Genomic DNA, 20943 nt, shown 5'->3' with positions numbered 1-20943 from the left:
ACACTCTTTATTAATGACTTACCTTCAGTATTAACATACTCTCGAGTACTTATGTATGCGGATGATGTTAAACTCTGTGTCCAGTACAAGGACATTTCATTTCATTCTCGCTTGCAATCCGATCTCAATAACTTTCAGTCATGGTGTTGTACAAACTTGTTACACCTTAATGCCTCGAAATGCAAAGTTATGACATTTCATCGTTCTAGCCCTTTGTTGGCTCCTTACACCCTATTTGGTGGTTCTCTTGAGAGAATTACCCTGGTGGATGATCTGGGTGTTATGTTAGACCCCAAGTTAAAGTTTTCCGAACACATTTCTACCATGGTAAATAAGGCCATGAGCGTGCTTGGGTTTATAAAGAGGTGGTCAAAGGAATTTGACGACCCCTATATAACAAAGACTCTCTATACCTCGCTTGTTCGTCCGATCTTGGAATACGGCTCCTGTGTATGGTGCCCTCAGTACAAAGTACACCAGGACCGTATAGAATCAGTACAGAAAAACTTTTTACTCTTTGCTCTGCGGGGCCTTAACTGGGATACGGGTGTAAGACTCCCATCTTACTCTAGTAGACTACTATTAGTAAACCTCCCATCCTTAGTTAACCGTAGAAAAATGCTTGGTGTGATATTTATGCACAACTTGATCAGGGGTGACATAGACAGCCCTGATCTGTTGAGCCGCATAAACTTCACGATTCCTATTAGACTGACTAGAAATTTTATACCGTTGTTCCTTCCACTTTGTAGATCGAATTATTCCTTGCATGAACCGTTTAGGGTCTTATGCTCGGATTATAATTCCCTCTACCATATTATATCCACCACTAATTCTCTTCCTCTTATTAAATTATTAATCCTTACACACCTTTCTATTAATTAGTAACTGTAGTGGTATTTGTACTTTGATTGCATGCTTAGTCTCTTAGTAAGTTTAGTACTAATTTTCCTCGAATGTTAGTCTAATAGCTATCTTTCTTGCATGTTCGCGTTTGGTTCGGCTACGCACCGCGCGTCATGCGGCAGCGCCCCTCGGTCGGTTGGGCGGGAGGAGGGCTGCGTTTTGCCTGGGATCCGCGCGTAACAGCCTTCTGCTGGTGTCACACGGGCCACTTGACGGTGCAGTAACTGCATCGCCTCTTGAAAGATGCAGTCATTGCATGTCAACGTCCACACTATTGAACTCTAATCATAGGAATTAATTCAATTGGCAGCACGAGAAAGTGTTGTTCTTGCTGCTGTCGGTTCTTCTCCTACAGTTTTTTACCATACTAAGCCAGTATTCGCTGGAAGAAGCTCTCTACGCTCGATGTGGCGGCATATAATTGCGTTTTCTTTTTATATAACGACCAAACGACAGCGGCCGGCCGGTGCTGTGTTCTTGCCATGGCCCGACTCGATGCCTTTTCACGCTTAATTGGCCATGAAAGTTGCTGTTGTTGTGCTGGCCACAAATGAGAATTTCATTGCCTCCATGCCGTGGCTCGAATGCCGCGAATTTCATTTATCAAATGGCTTCTCCTTGATTCGAATCTGACACATTTCCTTTGGGCCCATGACACACAAAAATTTGTGGTTGAATTTCCAGCATCGGTCATTAATCAAATGATCATTGGGGGAGGGGCGCCGGAAAGGCTTTACCAAAGACCAAGGCGAACAAACACCTTTTGAACCCTTAGCCCAATTGCTAATTGTGGCCGCAAATCCCACTGCCAGTCGACTCTCCTCTCACAATTATAGATAGGGTCAGCCCATAAATCACTCCGGGGGTTAGGCTAATCAACTGAAGCGCCTCTCGGAACCGCCAAAGGTGTCCCGTACGGAGAAGGAACCGGTGAAGAATGGAAATGTTCTATAGACACAAACACACACTCATCACATCCCATGCTCGTACTCGTCGTGGCACTCGTACAGCTGCATTCAATGCAATAGTAAATGCTGCCAATCAAATATTTTATATGTGCACTCCAAAAGGGTTTCAGTGTCACACGGCGCCGTAGGATTTTTCGCTAAAGGAAGCGCTCCTAATATTTTGACCGCTGCTGTGTGTTGTCTATTGTGCACAGCGTACAAGTACTCGTACTCGTACTCGTGGTCGTAGTCGTATTCGTATATGGGAAATGGCCTGCTGTGAAGCTTTGGCCTGCAACCAACTGACCAAGTGACCGCCAGCCAAAATTACAACAACTGGGAAATTTATTGCTTCGAAGCCCTGGCTAGCGAGTGGAGGGAGACTCTTGGGGGAGCCAGGGAAGATTGGGGGGAATGCCTTGCCATTTGAAAGCGGTAATATTTTATTTTGCATTGAATTAGCGAGCCAGTGCCTGTCCCTGTACCCGAGAGCCGTAATGCCCAAAAACGTTACCCGTTGGGCGTTGTCTTGGCCACATTTGGGCAGTGGGCATTAGCCACAGACAGGTGGGGGTTGGGGGTGGTTGGTGGGATGTCGAAAATTGCTTGATTTGACCGCCGGCTAACTGCCTTCTCCCGAGCTGCTTCCTGGTGGGATGCCTGAGCTTTATTCTCCTCTCTTTTTGGATATGCATCTCTGGGCATTTCTTTTCAATTACCAAGGCAGCCACTCCTCCTCCTCCTATGTTCTCCTCCTCTTTGCTCTCATGCTCCTCCTCCCCCCTGTTATCTATGTAATTTGGACTTGAAACGAATTCACGTGCTGCTCCCTCGCCGCTGCTCTCTTTGATAAGCAGCTGCGGGCAGTGCAACATGAGGGAGGAGCACATCAAAAGAGTCGGGACACGAACTGGCTCTCTGTGCTCCCTGCTCGTTAGTTAGACAACTCAAAAAATCCAGTTCATTTCGATGTGTGCTGATTGTCGGGGCTGCTCAGGCTTCGAATTGCAATAAATTAATTAACAGCCATTTTTCGTTGATTTTATCGCCCAGAAACGCTGCTCCTCCACGCCTTGATGCGCATCGAGGCTATTAAAAATGGAAACTGGGATAATTAAAAGTCAACACTATTTTTAATCAGAGCAAACGAAAAGACTGGCAGAATAAACAGCACAACACATGACACTCGAGGGAGAGTCTCTTCTCCTCCTTCCCCTTCGTCTCTTGCTCTTCCTCTCTTTTTAATAGCATTTGTTATTATTGTCATTAAAATTCAAAGCACACACAGCGCAGACACGATAAGCTCAGCTCTCTCTCTAAAACTGCGCTCTCTCGCCTAAAGCTCTTATTTGCTTTTGTTTTTGTTTTTGCAATGTCATTGACTCTGGTGCGTGCGTGTGCGTGAGCGTGTGCAAATTGTGCTGGGAATATCCATCTTAAGGCCATCCATCCACACACGCACTTGCTTCTTTGCAAATCCAAAACAGCTCTGAATTTGAAGGAAAGAGAAGGAATGAAACGGTCAGTGACTCCGTCGAAAAGAAATGAGCCGAAATCTATTTATCGGCACACAAATGAATTAAACTGAAAAGAAAAGCTGTATACGCAAATCGAAGCCCTTCGTACCCTTTGTAGATTAATCCGGGCTATAATCGGAACTGGACCAAAAATTTTTTTTATTTGTGGACGTTGACATGCAATGACTGCATCTTTCAAGAGGCGATGCAGCTACTGCACCGTCAAGTGGCCCGTGGGACGCCAGCAGAAGGCTGTTACGCGCGGATCCCAGGCAAAACGCAGCCCTCCTCCCGCCCAACCGACCGAGGGGCGCTGCCGCATGACGCGCGGTGCGTAGCCGAACCAAACGCGAACATGCAAGAAAGATAGCTATTAGACTAACATTCGAGGAAAATTAGTACTAAACTTACTAAGAAACTAAGCATGCAATCAAAGTACAAATACCACTACAGTTACTAATTAATAGAAAGGTGTGTAAGGATTAATAATTTAATAAGAGGAAGAGAATTAGTGGTGGATATAATATGGTAGAGGGAATTATAATCCGAGCATAAGACCCTAAACGGTTCATGCAAGGAATAATTCGATCTACAAAGTGGAAGGAACAACGGTATAAAATTTCTAGTCAGTCTAATAGGAATCGTGAAGTTTATGCGGCTCAACAGATCAGGGCTGTCTATGTCACCCCTGATCAAGTTGTGCATAAATATCGCACCAAGCATTTTTCTACGGTTAACTAAGGATGGGAGGTTTACTAATAGTAGTCTACTAGAGTAAGATGGGAGTCTTACACCCGCATCCCAGTTAAGGCCCCGCAAAGCAAAGAGTAAAAAGTTTTTCTGTACTGATTCTATACGGTCCTGGTGTACTTTGTACTGAGGGCACCATACACAGGAGCCGTATTCTAAGATCGGACGAACAAGCGAGGTATAGAGAGTCTTTGTTATATAGGGGTCGTCAAATTCCTTTGACCACCTCTTTATAAACCCAAGCACGCTCATGGCCTTATTTACCATGGTAGAAATGTGTTCGGAAAACTTTAACTTGGGGTCTAACATAACACCCAGATCATCGACCAGGGTAATTCTCTCAAGAGAACCACCAAATAGGGTGTAAGGAGCCAACAAAGGGCTAGAACGATGAAATGTCATAACTTTGCATTTCGAGGCATTAAGGTGTAACAAGTTTGCACAACACCATGACTGAAAGTTATTGAGATCGGATTGCAAGCGAGAATGAAATGAAATGTCCTTGTACTGGACACAGAGTTTAACATCATCCGCATACATAAGTACTCGAGAGTATGTTAATACTGAAGGTAAGTCATTAATAAAGAGTGTGAAGAGTAAGGGGCCTAGATGGCTGCCTTGTGGTACTCCCGAAGAAACCTTTACTGGGAAAGAGAGGGAGTTTTTGAAGATGACTCTTTGAGACCTAGAACAAAGATAGCTAGAAATCCATCTCAGGAGGTTGGGCGGAAACCCTAAAAGGTCAAGTTTATGCGCTAAAAGGGAATGGTTTACAGAGTCGAATGCTTTACTAAAGTCGGTGTAAATAACATCCGTCTGTAAGATACCTTGAAAGCCTTTAATAATGAAAGAGGTAAACTCTAGCAAGTTCGTGGTGGTTGATCGCCGCCTTATAAATCCATGCTGAGTTGGAGATATAAGTGACTTGCAGAGATGTTGCAAGTGCGGAGTTAAAACCCTCTCAAACATTTTAGGAATAGCGGATAACTTTGCTATACCTCTATAATTTTTTGCATCAGACTTGCTACCTTTTTTATGGAGAGGAATTATAAACGATTCCTTCCAGATCGGGGGGAAGCAAGAAGAATCAATGGATAGGGTGAATAGCTTAAGCAAAGGTCCACACAGAGCCTCGGCGCAGTACCTGAGTACACAACCTGGAACCCCGTCTGGACCCGGTGAAAACACCGGCTTAACTAGTCGAAGATCATGAAGTAGGGAACATTCATTTAACAAGGGACTGAAAATGCCGTTCGACCTCGGTAAACCGTATGGGTACGGATGACCAGAGTAGCTTTCCTCAGAATAGGTGGTTTGGAAGAATTGGGCAAAAAGATCGGCAATTGCCTGATCATTATTTGCCGACGTATTACAAAATGATAGGGAGGATGGGTGTGCGGACGTTCTACGCTTACTGTTTACGAAGCTGTAAAACTGTTTAGGGTCCTGAGAAAAACGTATCCTGCATCGAGATAGGTAGTTCTTATAGCATTGAGCATTAAGAACTGAAAAGTTTGACCGAGCTAATACATAGCGAGAGTGAGAAGTAGGAGAACCCACTTCTTGAAATTTTTTATAAAGTCTTGATTTTAAGTTTTTTAGACTGGATAACTCTTTGGTAAACCAAGGGGGTTTTCCGGATCTAGTCGGACAAGAAAGCGGGACACAAGAATCGAAAAATGTGCCAAGAGCATTGTAAAAAATGTTTGTGCCTTTTATGATATCAGTGCACAAGTACAAAGCGGACCAATCAAAATCCCTAATGAGGTTATTAAGCTTCGCAAACTCGGCTTTACGAAAGCAGCGGACACGTTCGGGCAGCCTACTCGACCGATCCAATACAGTTGGTCCTATATCTAGCGACACCTCGAAAGTAGGGTGGTAGGCGTCTTCAGGTATAGTGAGCGGAAGGGCTCGGGTTAACAACACTATGGTCGGATCCGATACAAAGCACAGATCAAGCAATCGACCCAAGGAATTATTCACATGGTTGACTTGAGACAGGGATAGGTCAAGCAAGCCGTCAACAAAGTCATGTCGTGACATGGGCACTAGGATACTAGACTCGTTTACCGAAGACCAAACAGTTCCTGGCAAGTTGAAGTCACCAAGAACTATCATACGATCTTTATCAGATAGCGAGGAAGAAACAGCGGTTAAAGCGGACAAGTGCTGCTCATAAATTGAAATATCCGAAGAAGGTGGGATATACGAGCAAGTAATGAATATAGCGAAAGCGGGAAGAATCAGTTTTACACACAGGAATTCCAGTTCCTGTTGAACTTGGACTGTGAAGTGTTCCGACGTGAAGTAAGAGTCCACTGCAATTAGAACCCCCCCTGCCCGTCGAGACGAACGGTCCTTTCTAAAAGTTGTGTACCGACCTGCCAAAACCTCGGAACTAAGAATGTCCGGCTTTAACCAGGTTTCAGTAAACACAATAACGTGGGAAGCAAATGCAACACTATCCCGGAAAAGAATGCTGAGCTTACTACGCAAGCCTCTTACATTCTGATAGGTTACTAAAAGAGAAGTTAGTTTTTTGGAAAGGTGGAAGCAAGACGGGAAGTTGAGGAAGAGGAAGTTGAGGTTGAGGTTGAGGGTGGCACACTGGAAAGGTTTGGAAGGGATATGGGGGCCTATTCTTCTTCTTAGCCTTAAACTCCTTCACCACCAAATGCTCCGGCCAAAATTTGGCGGAGCAACTGGTGTCAAATTGAGTTGGGGAGATGCTTATCTTAAACGAGGCTATCTCCCTGGCATAAGAGAAGTTAAATTTCTCCACCTTTAAACCCACGGCTTTTATTTTGCTTTGAATAAAAGCAATTACATCATTAGATGTGAGGTCAGGGGCCAGCCGTGAAACAAAAACTTGTCGTTTTGGTGGGACTCCCACCAGTGGTTTAGTCACCACAGCCCTAGTACCTGTGGTGGCAATATCCGGAGGTACGGAACGTCTATTTACTGGTGGGATCGGTATAGACGGGACAACTAGCGAACTTGCGGACACCACGGACACGGACGCTGCAGACGTACTTGGCTGCACATTCTCCGAGGCGATGAATTCGGCTACCGAATCTGCGTCGCCAGCAGCTGTCGTTGCCCTTGGAGTGGCAAACGAGATCAACTGCTGCACACTTGGAGTGGTCGGAGTCAGTTTTTCGGCGGCGCACGGCTGAGTGACGGTTGGCAGTTGCAGATCCCGCGGAGTGACCTTTTTGCGCCTCGGAGACTCATTCAGCAGTTTTAAACCGCTAAACTGAGCCTCCATGGCTAGGAGCCGATCGTATTGGTTTTTAAAACCAACGGTCAGCTCCTTAAAGCCACTCCGCGTCTGCCTCATGAAAGCCACCATGTCTTTCTCCACCGCACGGCATGCCTCGCAACTGTAATGCAAGCCATTACGTTTGGCTATAGCATCACTCACGAGGCCAGAAAATCCAGCGCATTTTGCGTGCACTACGCTGTCGCAGAGCCAGCAGGGGACATTCGGCTGATCGTGGGTGATCTGCTTCTTACAGCTTTTTTTGGCACAGACCACAGCGTATTCCATTTTATTTTATTATTTATTTATATATATACTATTATTTGCAAAACAAATTGATATCAGACCAGTGTGCCAGACAACGCTCAAAGCGGAATTGGTAAAAAAAAGAGAGCAGAGTGGAGAGCGGTTATAGCGAGAGCTACTAAGCAGAGAGCGCTATTGCTCAGAAAGTTTAAAGAGCGAGAGAGAAAGAACAGTTATTGAAGTTGAGGTGATAGCGAGAGAGTGATAAAACAACAAAAGCTACCAGACGAGAGCGGACTGCAATGCAATGTAATGCGTACTCACTCACTGCAACAACACAAACACAAGCACAAGCACAAGCCGACGCCGAAAAATAAAAAGTTAAATAATGTTTTAACACAAATCAAAAGGCATGCACTCGCGTAATAGAATAGGTTTCCAGATTGTTGTCTGGTTAGGAAGTAAATTTAGAATTTAGTTAGGAAAACACCGGCTGTTTATACAAAACAAAAGGACTGTCTATAATCGTACATTCTCTATGATTGTGCGTTCTTAGTTTTCTCGAATCTGCAATATTATGGATATATTGCAATACTGCAATACTCATTTTGAGTATCGGGTATAAAAATAATAATCTATTTGCAGTATATCTATTTATTTTAAGTGCATTTCATGGCTTTCTTTCACTGGGTGTAGAGTCTTCTTCTATCTTCCAATAGATATTTCGCTGCCAGAGTATGTCATAACTTTTGAACAAAAGAAACAAAGCTTTCTTTCATCCCAAAGATTACCCAATACTCGCACTGTGGGGTCTTTTAGGCGATCAATCGATTCACACAAAAAGCAACAGAAACAGCCCCATGCCATGCCTCGAGTGGGACAGGACAACAAATAAATATGACAAATTTGCAACATGCAGTTAGACATGCAATTTATCATGAGCAGAGGTAGCGGATGGGGGGCGAGGGGGTGCGGCAGAACACTCCCCGCCGTTGCGGGTCAGAGCGTCTAACAGATTAAATAAATTTCGCATAAATTATGCTATTGTGGCAGGCATACAGTCAAGGAAAAAAGTCAACATAATTTTCGCAATGAAAATTAAAAAAGTTGGTATGCCATTATTTAGGACACTTAAAGTTATTATTATTTCAGAAAAAAAAACTTAAACAAAAATTGTGTATACTAAAGTTACAACGAAAAAACATAAAATGTTCACGGAAAAAAGTGTACATACAGCCAGAAAACCCGAAATATTGAAAAATCGGTGCTGTATGTTGACTTTTTTCCTTGACTGTATTTCTTGCCAGCCCGAGGCCGGCCGGTGGCGTCTTACGCATCTTCTCTGCCTTCATTCTCCACGCTTTCCTCTACGCCCTATTAACTTCAATGTGGAGTTGATCCTGTTCTGGCACTGGCTCTGCTGCTCCGTTAACTTCTACTCGTACTGTCAGCTGCTTTTGAAACGTTCCACGCAGCAACACACAAATGCATCTCGCATTCGCGTATTCGGTAATTAAAAACCCAACGAGCCGCTTGGGGACTTTGACTCCGACTCCAACTCGGACGCGGATGCGGACACAGAGTTGGCTCTAACTCTAACGGTAAGCAGGTTGCTCTCCTCGCGAGCGCCCACCAGGAGTAGCTACAGGTTTTACCACACCACCCCAGGGGTGGTGGGCGATCGACGCTCGACGCTTGACAATTTCTTTAAGTAAATTTTTCTTCTGCGAGAAATGAGAGCGGAAACTAATGGTTGGGGAGAGTTGAGTGGAGGATCTGTGGTATGCAAAAAGCATGGAAAGTGGATTGCAGATTGAAGAATCTTGACTAGATTGGAGCTCGATCAAAGATATCATTAATTCATTCTACTTTTTTGTGGCATAGTTCACAAGTTTGCGCTTTGTATTGAAATGTATTGAATGCTCTCCATAAAGATTATATTACAATTTTCAATCGGGCATCTGAAGATATATTGTAGTGCTCCGCTGTTCATGAATAAAAGTTAAAACAAATTTCTATTAGATTTAGAAAGATTTAAAGAAATTACTCTGAAACTCTCCCTAAATCTTTTTTATGATCTTTAATGTTTCATTATCATGTATTATTTATTTGTTTTTTTGTATTCCAAAACTGAGAAAGAATATATTGAAAGTCAATCAAAGTTGCTCTGTTTCCCTCTCTCTCTCTCTCTCTCTCGTTGGTTATCTTTGCGGCATTTTCATTCCACAGGTATTTATCATAGAGTTCCCATAAAATTATTCAGCTTCGCCTTCTCGGCAAGCATCTCCGTCCACATGGAGAACATGCAAATTTAGCAGAAGTTGCAGTTGCAGTTGTTGCCGCCGCTGCGACTGTTGCCACCACATCTTGGCCTAATACAATTAGTCTTGTGTAATACGCATGCCTTATGCTTGGCTTGGTTCGAGCCGGTGCCGGTGCTGGAGGAGTGCCGTGCCAAACCCGTTAGTGGTCGAGAGTACATATACAGTTAGCCACTGCTTGCCTTCTCCTTCTCCAGTCCGGTCCCTCTCCTTATGCAATTCGCGCCACACGCCGCACATGTGTTTTGGAGTCGCCACCGATTGAAATTGCCTTGGGACGGACGCGCGAATTGATTGTACAGTGGCCAAAGGAAAAGTTGAAAGCCTTTCTGCTGTTAGGCCGTCTCTACTCTCTCTCCCTCGCTCTCCAGCTCTCCGATTTGGACTTGTTGCCAAAATGGTCAGCGCATAACGGTAAACGCCAATCGAGGCAGAGCTGCCAAATCCCAACCCTGGTTGCTCTGGGCTGCTTCTCAGTCCCACAGTCGTCTGTGTCTGTGTCTGGGCCTAAAGTTGAACTAATTAAAGCCACAAAATCGAAGACAAAGCCAACAAAGCAACAGCCACAGCCACAGCTAGTGAAGTTGTCTTTGTCTGATCGAAAGGGCAATCGGATTATTATTCAATAAAAGAAAAGATGTGCCGTGCCGGCCAACAAAAAGATGGCCAGGCACTTGATGACAAATGCCTGGGCGGCCAACAAAGGGCGTCCCAAAGTCGGAGTACGAGGACGAGTACTTGGGCTGAGCCCCTGCCTCCGGCTGGTCTTCAGAGTCGCGGTCTGTGGCCGGTCCAGACCTCGCCCTTCAAGCAAGCCGCCTCTCTATTCGATTTGCGCGTTTTGTAATCGCAAGCTTTTAATCTGCCCATTGCCGCGCAGAGCCAGGCGAAGAGGGTCTGGGGCAGGCTTCAGTCCCCTCAAGGGCAAGGGCGAGAGCAGCAGGCATTATTGGCATTGTTGCAGCCGCAAGCGACCTTAACCCCTTGGTGACCTTGCGGAAATGGTGGAGTAAACGTGTAGAAGTAGAATATAAATCGTAGCCATTGACATTTGCAGATTTCCAACACATGAGATCCAAACGTGATCCTCAAACTTCTCTCTCTCTCTCTCTCTCTCTGGGTTGAGATGCCTTTAATGGGTTAAGAAGAAACCGAATTCAGCAGCAGAAACCACAAACTTAACCCAAGACTCAAATCTCTCACAGTTAATGATCAATTTCTGTGGCTTTGTAGTCCAGACCGTTCCGAGCGGCGTTTCGTTGCAGGTGTTGTTGGCACATGGCTGAGATATTTTCTAAAGGATCCCATGTGCATACACATTGACATTCCTTCGCCCAAAAACATTCCCACACACCGATCAAATACTCGTACTCGTACTCGTATGAGGCCCAAACGTGTTCGCCCATCGCATCATTTCTCTGGGTCAGGCACTCCAACATTGAGTGCCATTAATGGGTTAAGAGCTCACAGGGGATACAGGGACAGGAGCAGGGTATGTGGCAGGAGCGTCCATGTAGCAGACACGAGTCTGCTTCGAAGAAGCAGCGGCTCGATTTTATTAGCTTAGCAAAATTTGATTGTTCTTGTTCCTCTCGTTGCTTGTTGTTGTTTTTGTTGGGGCTGCTATGGCCTGTTGCGCTTGTCTAGACGGGCAATTTTTCACACACACACAGACACACACTAGCACACACACACACACACACACATAGAGATATAGCCATTGGGGAGCTGGACTTGCTCTAAAATTGGCATTTTTCGCACACATAAGGCAAAAATGTTAAGCGAAGTCAAGTCTCTCTTGGCCAGAGACAGATCCAAAGCAAAAGACAGAGCCACAGCCAGAGCCCCAGCCGATGCCGAAGCGGTTTATTTGCCTTGTGTGGCATCAGCTTCATCATCATCATCATGGTCATCGTCTTGGTCTTGTCTCTTCGTCTTGGCCGCTGCTGTGGTCATCCCAACGCTCAGACTCTGACTCTGAGCCTAAGCCCGCTGGCATAATGTGCCGGAGCTTGGACATGGACATGGACATCTACATAGATGTGGTGTCTTGGACTCTTGGAGTCTCGGTCTCGGTCTGGTTCTGGTTCTGGGTCTCGAGACTTTGGCAATTTCTTTATTACGAGCATTTCGTTTCTTGTGTTGTACTTCTAGGCCGCTGGGGCGGAGAGTCTCTCCTGTGGCTAGCTCTCTGTTGCCTGTCACAGATCCGCTGATCATTATTGTTCCATCCACGTTGTTGCAAGCCACCCTCGACTGCTCCTCCTTCGATCCCATCCCAGCCAATCCCATCGCATCCCAACCAATCCCATCACAATGCAATGTCAATGGTATGTCTTAATGCGACAATGCTCGATCTCTGCCTCTTGTCTGTTTTCCCTCTTCATGTTATTTAAATGGAGAGAGCGTGGCAGTGGAAGCTACATCGGCGGATGGGAAGATTTACAACAGCCTCTGCGATAGACGACAATTTATTATATCTATATGGCCAGTTCTTCAGTCATACATAGATTCGTTCTGGCCATAAATTAAACGATCTTGATGTGGCAGCGGTCTTCAGGAGGAGAGCGAGGAGGCTCCACAAAGTCGCGTGTTCGCGCTGCTCAGCCGGCAATTTATTTATTTATTAAATTAACAAATTATCTGTTAATAATGGTGCTTAGTTACTAAAGGCGGAAAAAGATAAGTTAAAAGTTAGCTAAATTTAAATGTATTGCATGCAATTAGTTTAAGAGACCGTTCAGGGGATAGGGTTTGACAGAGGGAGTAATAATTATGGCATAAAACCCTAAAAGGTTCATGATCAGCATAATTAGACCTACATATGGGTAGACGGATAGGCCTAAAAGTACGGGTAGGTCTAGATGGAACGGCCAAGTCAATCTGACCCAAGAGAGTTTGGGATTCAACAGTCCCAAGAAGGAGCTTGTGCACGAACATTACACCATTGCATATTCTGCGATGGTGCAACGATGGAAGGTCAATAAGATTTAGCCTAGACCGGTAGGGTGGCAAGATTCTACCCGAGTCCCAGTTAAAGTTCCGAAGGGCAAAAATTAAAAATTGCTTTTGCACGGATTCAATAACAACCTGCTGCTCTTTATACTGCGGGCTCCACACACAAGAACAATACTCCAATATAGGACGTACTAACGAGATGTACAGTTGTTTCGTAACGTACGGTTCGTCAAACTCCTTGGACCAACGCTTGATGAACGCTAAAACACCCTTAGCTTTATTTACAGTTGCAGCTATATGGGTGTTGAAACACATCTTATGATCAAAAAGGACTCCGAGGTCATTTGAACTCGAAATTCGCTCAAGGACATGATTTCCTAGAACATATGAGACAAAATGAGGAGCGCGACGGTAAAATGTCATAAGTTTGCATTTGGAAAGGTTCAAAAAAAGAAGATTAGTTGAACACCACAATAGTAGTTCACTTAGATCAAGTTGAAGGCGTGTGTGCAAATACCAATCAGAGTAAGAAAGACAGATTTTGACATCATCAGCATACATTAGTGTAGTAGAGTATGTTATAACTTGAGGAAGGTCGTTCACAAATAAAATAAACAGAAGCGGGCCCAGATGACTTCCCTGTGGCACACCTGAAGTAACATTAACAGTATTTGACAACACGTTAGAAAACAAAACACGTTGAGTACGGTTAGAGAGATAGGACAAAATCCAATCTAGAAGATTCGTTGGGAACCCTAATAAAGAGAGCTTTTGAATAAGCAGAGCATGGTTCACAGAATCGAATGCCTTGCTGAAGTCCGTAAAAACTACATCCGTGTGCAAACCAATTTGAAAACCACGGTGGATTAGGTTAGAAAACTCAAGAAGGTTAGTCGATGTTGAACGATGTCTGAAAAAACCGTGTTGCGACGGAAATATCAAGCTGCAACAAAGATGTTGCAGTTGCCGGGTGACCAGGAACTCAAGAAGCTTCGGGATGGCGGAAAGCTTTGCAATACCACGATAGTTTTCAATGTTTGATCTTGAACCTTTTTTGTGAAGCGGAATGATGTAGGACTCATTCCAAATTACTGGGAGACAAGACTGTTCCAAGGAGAGGTTGAAGAGAAAGGTCAAGGGTTTGCAAAGGGACTGGGCACAGTGTTTTAAGATGCAACTTTGTACCTTATCTGGACCCGCAGAAAACGATATGTCCATAGATGACAAACCTTCCAGAACAACGCTTTCCTCGAAAAAGGGCAGAAAAATGCTGTTAGCTTGAGGTAGCTGGTACGGATACGGAGTGGATGCGTTGTAAATATGAGACGAGTACGTTGTTTGGAAAAATTTGACTTGCGCTTAGAGTTAACGAACGAATAGAATGTTTTAGGATCACTACGAAAGTTACTACTACATTGTGAAAGGTAATGATTATAACACTGACTATTGACGGCAAGGAACAGAGAGCGAGCGGAGGAGTATAGAGCTAAGGCCAACGTGGAGCCCGACTTCTGGTACTTTTTATAGAGCCGGGATTTATTATTTTTTAAGTATGACAAATACTTGGAGAACCAGGGAGGCTTGGACGATACAGGTACAGTGATATCTGGAACAAAGGTATTAAGGGCGGAGTAAATAGAACTATAAAACGAGTTAACAGTTGCATCTATGTTCGGTAATGAATAAAGAAACGACCAATCAACACGCTAGAGATGTAGATCTAAATCGATAAAGTTTGTTTTGCGAAAACACTTTATGTGACAAGGAGCCATGGAACTGTCAGCACCACCAGATTGTGTACACTCCAGTGATATCAACAAAGTTGGATGGTAAGGATCTTCAGGGAGAGATATTGGGCTTGCTCTAGATACCGTAGCAAGAGAACCATCGTTAACAAAAACGAGGTCAAGAAGTCTGTCCCTAATGTTTTTTAACGGCATTAATTTGGACAAGGGAAATATCCGTTAGCCCATTGATAAAGTCATTATGGCAATTGGGAAACAACAGGTTAGCGTCATTACAAGGCAGCTAAGAAAGAAATGGGAGGCTAAAGTCCCCCATGACAATAATTCGATCATTGCACCCTAATGCAGAAACAACATTATTAATTGCTGATAGGTGGTGTAAGTAAAGCTCAGCATCAGACCTGGGAGGAATGTAAGAGCAGGTTAAATAAAAAAATGCGGAGCCAACACGAATTTTGACTGCAACAAATTCAATTCCATGAATGTTATTGAATGGGAATAACTCAGATGAGAAAACAGACAAACACCTGCAAAAGATGGGCGGTCCATTCTATAAATAGTGTAACTATCAAAGAAAATTTCATGATCATTGACAGAGGAGTTAAGCCAGGTTTCGGTAAACGCGATGGCATCGAAATCAAAGGACGCGCTATTAGTATGAATTTGACGCAATTTTCCCAGCAAACTGCGGACGTTCTGATAGTGCATGGAAAAATAGTACATCAGTTTTTTGGAGCATGTTCGGTAATTCTTGGATTCGAGTTCGAATCTTTGAGAAGGAACTCATGCACAATTGTATTCTCAGGCCATATTGACGGTTCTAGAGAACAGGATAGTAAAGAATCAGGGAGAAGAATTTTAAAGGATGATATGTCACAACTATATCAACAGGCGAAGTGTTAAGTTTAGCGGCAAGATGTTGTTTAACATCCTCCGTTGTAGCCTCAAGAATAAGACGAGAAACAGATATTGCTTTCCGAGGGAAGCTCTAAGTTGAAGTCCCGAGCGAGAACGAGATGGTGGAGCCACTCGGTATCTCGGTACAAGGGCAGAGGAATTGGCAGCAATGGCTGTAGCCGGAATTGGAGTAGGAATTGGAGCAGGAATTGGCAAGACGTCGTCAGCAACCAGCACACCCGCACTAGGAGCACTCACCGCGTCAGAAGTGACGGCCACAGAAACTGCAGGGATGGGATTGATGCTGTTGGGAAGTTGGGTGCTCAAAGGAAGCACATTGCTCGGTGTAAAGAACTCCGGAGCCACCGTTGGCGGATTTACAGACAACGGCGTGGCATGACTACACGGAAATGCTTCCGATGGATGAAGGTGGGAGGCAGGCGTACCAATCGGATTAGGTTGCAAGAGATTGGTATCATTATGCGGAATTTTCCGTCGAGGCGATTCGCTCAAGAGTTTGAGCCCAAGAAACTGTGATTCAAGGGCAAGAAATTTCTCGTTCAGAGCCACAAATTGTTTCCGGACATCCAGAAACCCAGTTCGAGTCTGTCTCATAAATGTGCGCATTTCGGCCTCAATCTCCCGACAAGCCAGACATGACCAAGACAGGCCCATGCGTTTCGAGATCAGATCATTCAGCCGGCCAAAATTTCCACCACCGGCACATTTTATGTGGGCAAAATTGTCGCACAGCCAGCAGCTAAGAAATGAATCACCAATGATAACACCACCGAATTCACATTTCTTTGCACTGCAAACAATTGCCATTATGGACAGTAGTAGAATCACTGTGCACGAATAAAAACGAGGGGGAACGTTGTGAGTTGCTGCGGACACCGCAACTCTACGGTTATACCCGATACTAAGTCAGTATGGCTCTCCTCCGGCAGACGCCGCTAATATTAAACGACACGACAAAGAGTGCGTGCGAGAGAGACAGAAAATCAGTCTGAGCGTGACGTCGGGCGCTGCGTAGCCACTGCAAATTGATTTGTTCCTGTTGGCTATAAAAATGATCTGATCTGATCCAGATTCAGCAATCTGATAGATATGGTCATTATCTATGATTCTGCGTTTTTAGTTTTCTCGAATGTGCAATATTGTGGATGCAACAGATTTTCGTCCTTTGTGTGGGCGGAAGGGGGTGGTGCGAAATTTTGAGATACACGTTTTATAGTAAGATTTAACAGGAGTGCGGATACCAAATTTGAATACTCTAGCCTTAATAGTCTCTGAGATTTTTGAATATCCCCAGATTTTCGTCCTTTGCGGGGGCGGAAGGGGGTGTGGCGAAATTTTGAAACAAACTCGTCTCGGGCCGATATATTAGGAGTGTGGATACCAAATTTGGTTGCTCTAGCTTTTGTAGTCTCTGAGATCTAGGCGCTAATGTTTTACTCTAAGCAAAGCCGCCTATGCTACGTGTGTGTTAGAGAGAGACAGGGCGAGAAAAAATGAAATTGTTTTCTTGATGCTGGCTATAATAATAATACGATCCAATTCAGATTCCGCAGTCTTAAAGATATGGTCATTCTCTACAACTCTACGTTTTTGGTTTTCTCATATCTTTAAAATTGTGGATGCCACAGATTTTCGTTCTTTGTGGGGGCGGAAGGGGTCGGGGCGAAGTTTTGAAATATTTTTGTAGCAGTGACATATCACAGAAGTCTGGATCCAAAACATCGTTGCTCTAGCTCTTATAGTCTTTGAGCTCTAGGCGCTGAAGGGGACGGACAGACGGACGGACGGACAGACAGACAGGGCTCAATCGACTCGGCTATTGATGCTGATCAAGAATATATATACTTTATGGGGTCGGAAACGATTCCTTCTGGACGTTACACACATCCACTTTTACCACAAATCTAATATACCCCAATACTCATTTTGAGTATCGGGTATAAAAAGAACGGAGTGAGATCGCAGGTAAAGTAGGAGAGCAGACAGCAGAGCGAGCCAGACAATCAGCTGCAGCGGCAATAATTCAAAGCAGATGATCCAACGAAGTGCAGAAAACGAGCAGTAAACTCACCAAAGCAGAGACACAAAAGAAAAGTCCACAGAGAGGGAGACTATAGGCAATCCAGAGAGAGTGAGAGCAACAATGCGAGCAGCCCGCTTATGCTCACGAGAGAGTGTGGGCGATGCAAACGCTGATGCGCGAGAACAGTGCACACCGAAGAAGCGATAACGAAAAGCAGACTGGGCAAAAAACAATAACAAATTGCCTGCACGAGTCCGAAGTGTTACGTTGCAATATTGAATTTATATTAAACACTTGTTTACAAACAAAACACTGGTGGTTAACACAAAGTAGAATCAAATTAAAGAGATGCGATAATATATCAAAACAAAGTCACAACAATGTTGTATGATATTTAGGCAAAGGGCGGAGAATGCGGGAGCAAGAAAAAAACACAACCGGCTTAAGCAAGAGCTAGAAGCGTTAGATTAACTCTTAAACGAGTTAATCACAGTTCGATAATTTGTCAGTTTTGCTGCAGGAGAGGGCGGACGTCGGCCTGGTGGGGAGGGGAAGGTCATCATCCCCCATCATCGTGTGCACTGGACTGTGGAGGCTGCCGCTGCCGACCGCAAGCAGCAATGACATCATCGAGAGTCGCTGCTCCTCAATCCGATACCAATCCGCAGTCAAGTGGCAGAGCAAGAACTTTACTAGCTTTCATCGAACACTCGGAAGAGTTTCTATCGCACAAACCGGAGACTTTTACTTTTCCTAATGCAAGAGACCCCCAGACAAACAAAAGTTTCGCTTTAAATAGTCAGACACGCCCAAATTGCCTCCCACTCCTCCTTTGCGCCGCGATTCAACAGTTGGCAAAGATATAATTTGGCTTTCAGCTTCGTCTGGCTGCTGCTGCTGCTAGTGCTGGTACCGCTCTTGTCTCGCTTCGGAGGAGAGCGAACAGAGTTCTCCCGTAAATTATAGCCTCGTCTTCAGCTTTTTCTATAAATTTGTTACTGCACGAGTGTGCAGTAGTGTGTGTGTGTGTTTGTACTACCAGATATGGAGATACACACAGACATATATTATATATTGTATCTGTTTTATGTATTTTTAGGCTGCATCTTAATTCCCGAGACCAGTTCGACTACACGTCGGCGTCCGAGTCGAGTCGCGTCGAGTGTCGCCTGATTCAGCTTTATTTCGCTTTTATTTCTTCATTTTTCTCGCGTAATGTTTTTGCACTTGCCAAAGAGAGGGCCGTTAATTCTCCTTTCCTTTCTGAATGCCTTTTAATAAGGCCCAGCCAATACTCGATCGTTTCCACCTTGTGGAGCCTTTATATAGCTTTATTTTCATTTATCGCGTTTTTTCATAATTCTGTCTTCCATATTATCTTGTTGCCTTGGATGTAGGTGTTTTTTTTTTTTTTTTTTTTTTTTTAACGTGTCATGTTTCACGTCCCCCACCCAAGACCTCCTTCCCCCGTCGTCAAGTGTGTTTGTGTAGGTGTCTTGCCGTTTCTTTTGCCGTGCTCGCTGGCTTGCTACGGCTACCATTGCCAGTACCAGGTTCTCGACTAATGACTAATGTGCCAGGGCATACATATGCGATGCGGGGAATATGCCGTGCCTGGCCATCCATCCCAAACCCATACCATCCCATCCGCTTATAAGGCGGGAAGAGAGCTCAGCTTTGGCTGTCGGTGAGTGAATCATGACAGGGCCACACACACTTGAGCACCAAGTTCGTTGCCTCAGTCTTTCGTCAAAGAAAAAAGCTCTGCTGTGACGGAGCAATGACCATCGCCAATGACATCAGCTGAAATGGCCACAAAATGTACGTACTCCAGTCGACTGAAAACGAGGTCACCTTAGCGCGGATTCGGTGTGGCCAAAATATAAAAATGTTTTCTATTTCATTGCGCACAAAATGACATCATGAGCGGAGAGCTTGCAAAGCTTTCAGCTTGCACTTGAGAGCTTTATTTACGGCGTAGCTTACCTTTGGCCTGGGCTAATCCGCAGCACAGGGCCGTCAGCCACAGAGTGCGCCACATTGTCATTGAGCGGCATTGAGGAGGCATTTCCCAAAAATTTCAAATCTAATTTGTCGGGGAACGGAAAGACAACAAACGTCATATTATTTATTATAAGCATTTTGAACAAACGGCACTTGCTCCACAGCTAGCGGCGGCTGGGGCTGTGGGCCACATTTGATTTGTATTCTTCTTCAGCCTTTTTGTCGTTTTCACAAGCACACAACTCACTCACACACACAACACTTGGCGGCACACAGACGGCAAATTATTATGAAACAAAGCCAGAAGAGAATGCCCAAGAGGCAGTAAAGTGGCGGTCGAATGGAGTCCGTCCAATACTCAACAAATCAAAAACCAAATGACAACGGCAAATAAAAAACGAAACGCGAACACACACAACATGACTGGACGAGACCTTACATACGAAGTGGAAGACCACGGGACGGAGAACGAACACGTCTAAGCCGTTTGCTGGTCGCCAGGTAACAAACTCGGTTGAAGCCGCTTCAGCCCCGAGCAAGCGAGCAAAGAGCGAAAAAGGGTCACGAAAGAGAGAAATTCGCTGTACGGTGCCTACAGTGCACTTCATTGCATGGAAGTTGGTTAACTGGTAAACCAGTCAAAACTTTGGTAGTCGCAGCACACGTGACGCTACAGAGAGCTATTTAACAGTGGCAAGATGATATTTTTAACAAATATGTATAATCAAACAGATTCCAAGCCCATTTAAAGGAAATATAACTACGTAGACGGGATAAATAATCATTTTATTCACTCACTGTGATAAACTGTGACTTCTGGGCATCTCTACCAGTGCTAGCGATCAGCGACCTGGACCCGCTAGTAACCGCGGAGGACCTTGTCAAGGCCTTAGCGGAACAATTTGCCATCAAAGCCGACTCGGTGAATGTGAGAAGCCTACGCCCATCATACCGGGACACCCAGACTGCCGTAATTGGACTGCCGAGCAAGGATGCTCAAGTGGTCCTCGGCAAGGGCAAGGTCAAGGTGGGATGGACGGTATGTAAGATCAAGGAGAAGGACTCGCAGCCTAGGTGCTACAAGTGCTTGGAGATTGGGCACATTGCGCCAAACTGCCATAGTGCGGTGGACCGAACTGGGTGCTGCATTCGCTGCGGCGTCAATGGGCACAAGATAGCAGACTGTCCAAACAAGGCAACCTGCTTCGTCTGCGCCGGGAGAGGCCGAGAGGACAGAGGCCATCAATCGGGAAGCCGGCAGTGTCCCTTCTCGAAGCTAGGAGAGGTAGCCGGAACAAGAGGATAGAAGTGATCCAGCTCAATCTGAATCACTGTAGGGCCGC

At 44.9% G+C, this 20943-nt stretch overlaps 1 protein-coding gene across 3 annotated transcripts in view; it reads right to left on the bottom strand.

The window, feature by feature from the left end:
* Nucleotides 1-20124, bottom strand: part of LOC108160513 — an 87370-nt gene extending 67246 nt beyond the window's left edge. The window contains exons 1-2 of one of the 3 annotated variants that reach the window (XM_017294559.2): nt 20040-20124; nt 19583-19682 (exon numbers count right to left, since the gene is read on the bottom strand). In XM_017294559.2, the coding sequence (XP_017150048.2) occupies nt 19583-19664 (82 nt within the window). In that variant the 5' untranslated portion in view covers nt 19665-19682; nt 20040-20124. The other 2 variants (XM_033395036.1, XM_017294560.2) reach the window with 2 other exon arrangements.
* Between the last annotated feature and the right edge of the window lie 819 nt (nt 20125-20943).

Source organism: Drosophila miranda, assembly GCF_003369915.1.
Source record: "Drosophila miranda strain MSH22 chromosome Y unlocalized genomic scaffold, D.miranda_PacBio2.1 Contig_Y1_pilon, whole genome shotgun sequence".
NCBI lineage: Eukaryota > Metazoa > Arthropoda > Insecta > Diptera > Drosophilidae > Drosophila > Drosophila miranda.
The sequence above is the reverse complement of the archived record's forward strand: the minus strand, read 5'-3'. Positions and strand labels throughout refer to the sequence as shown.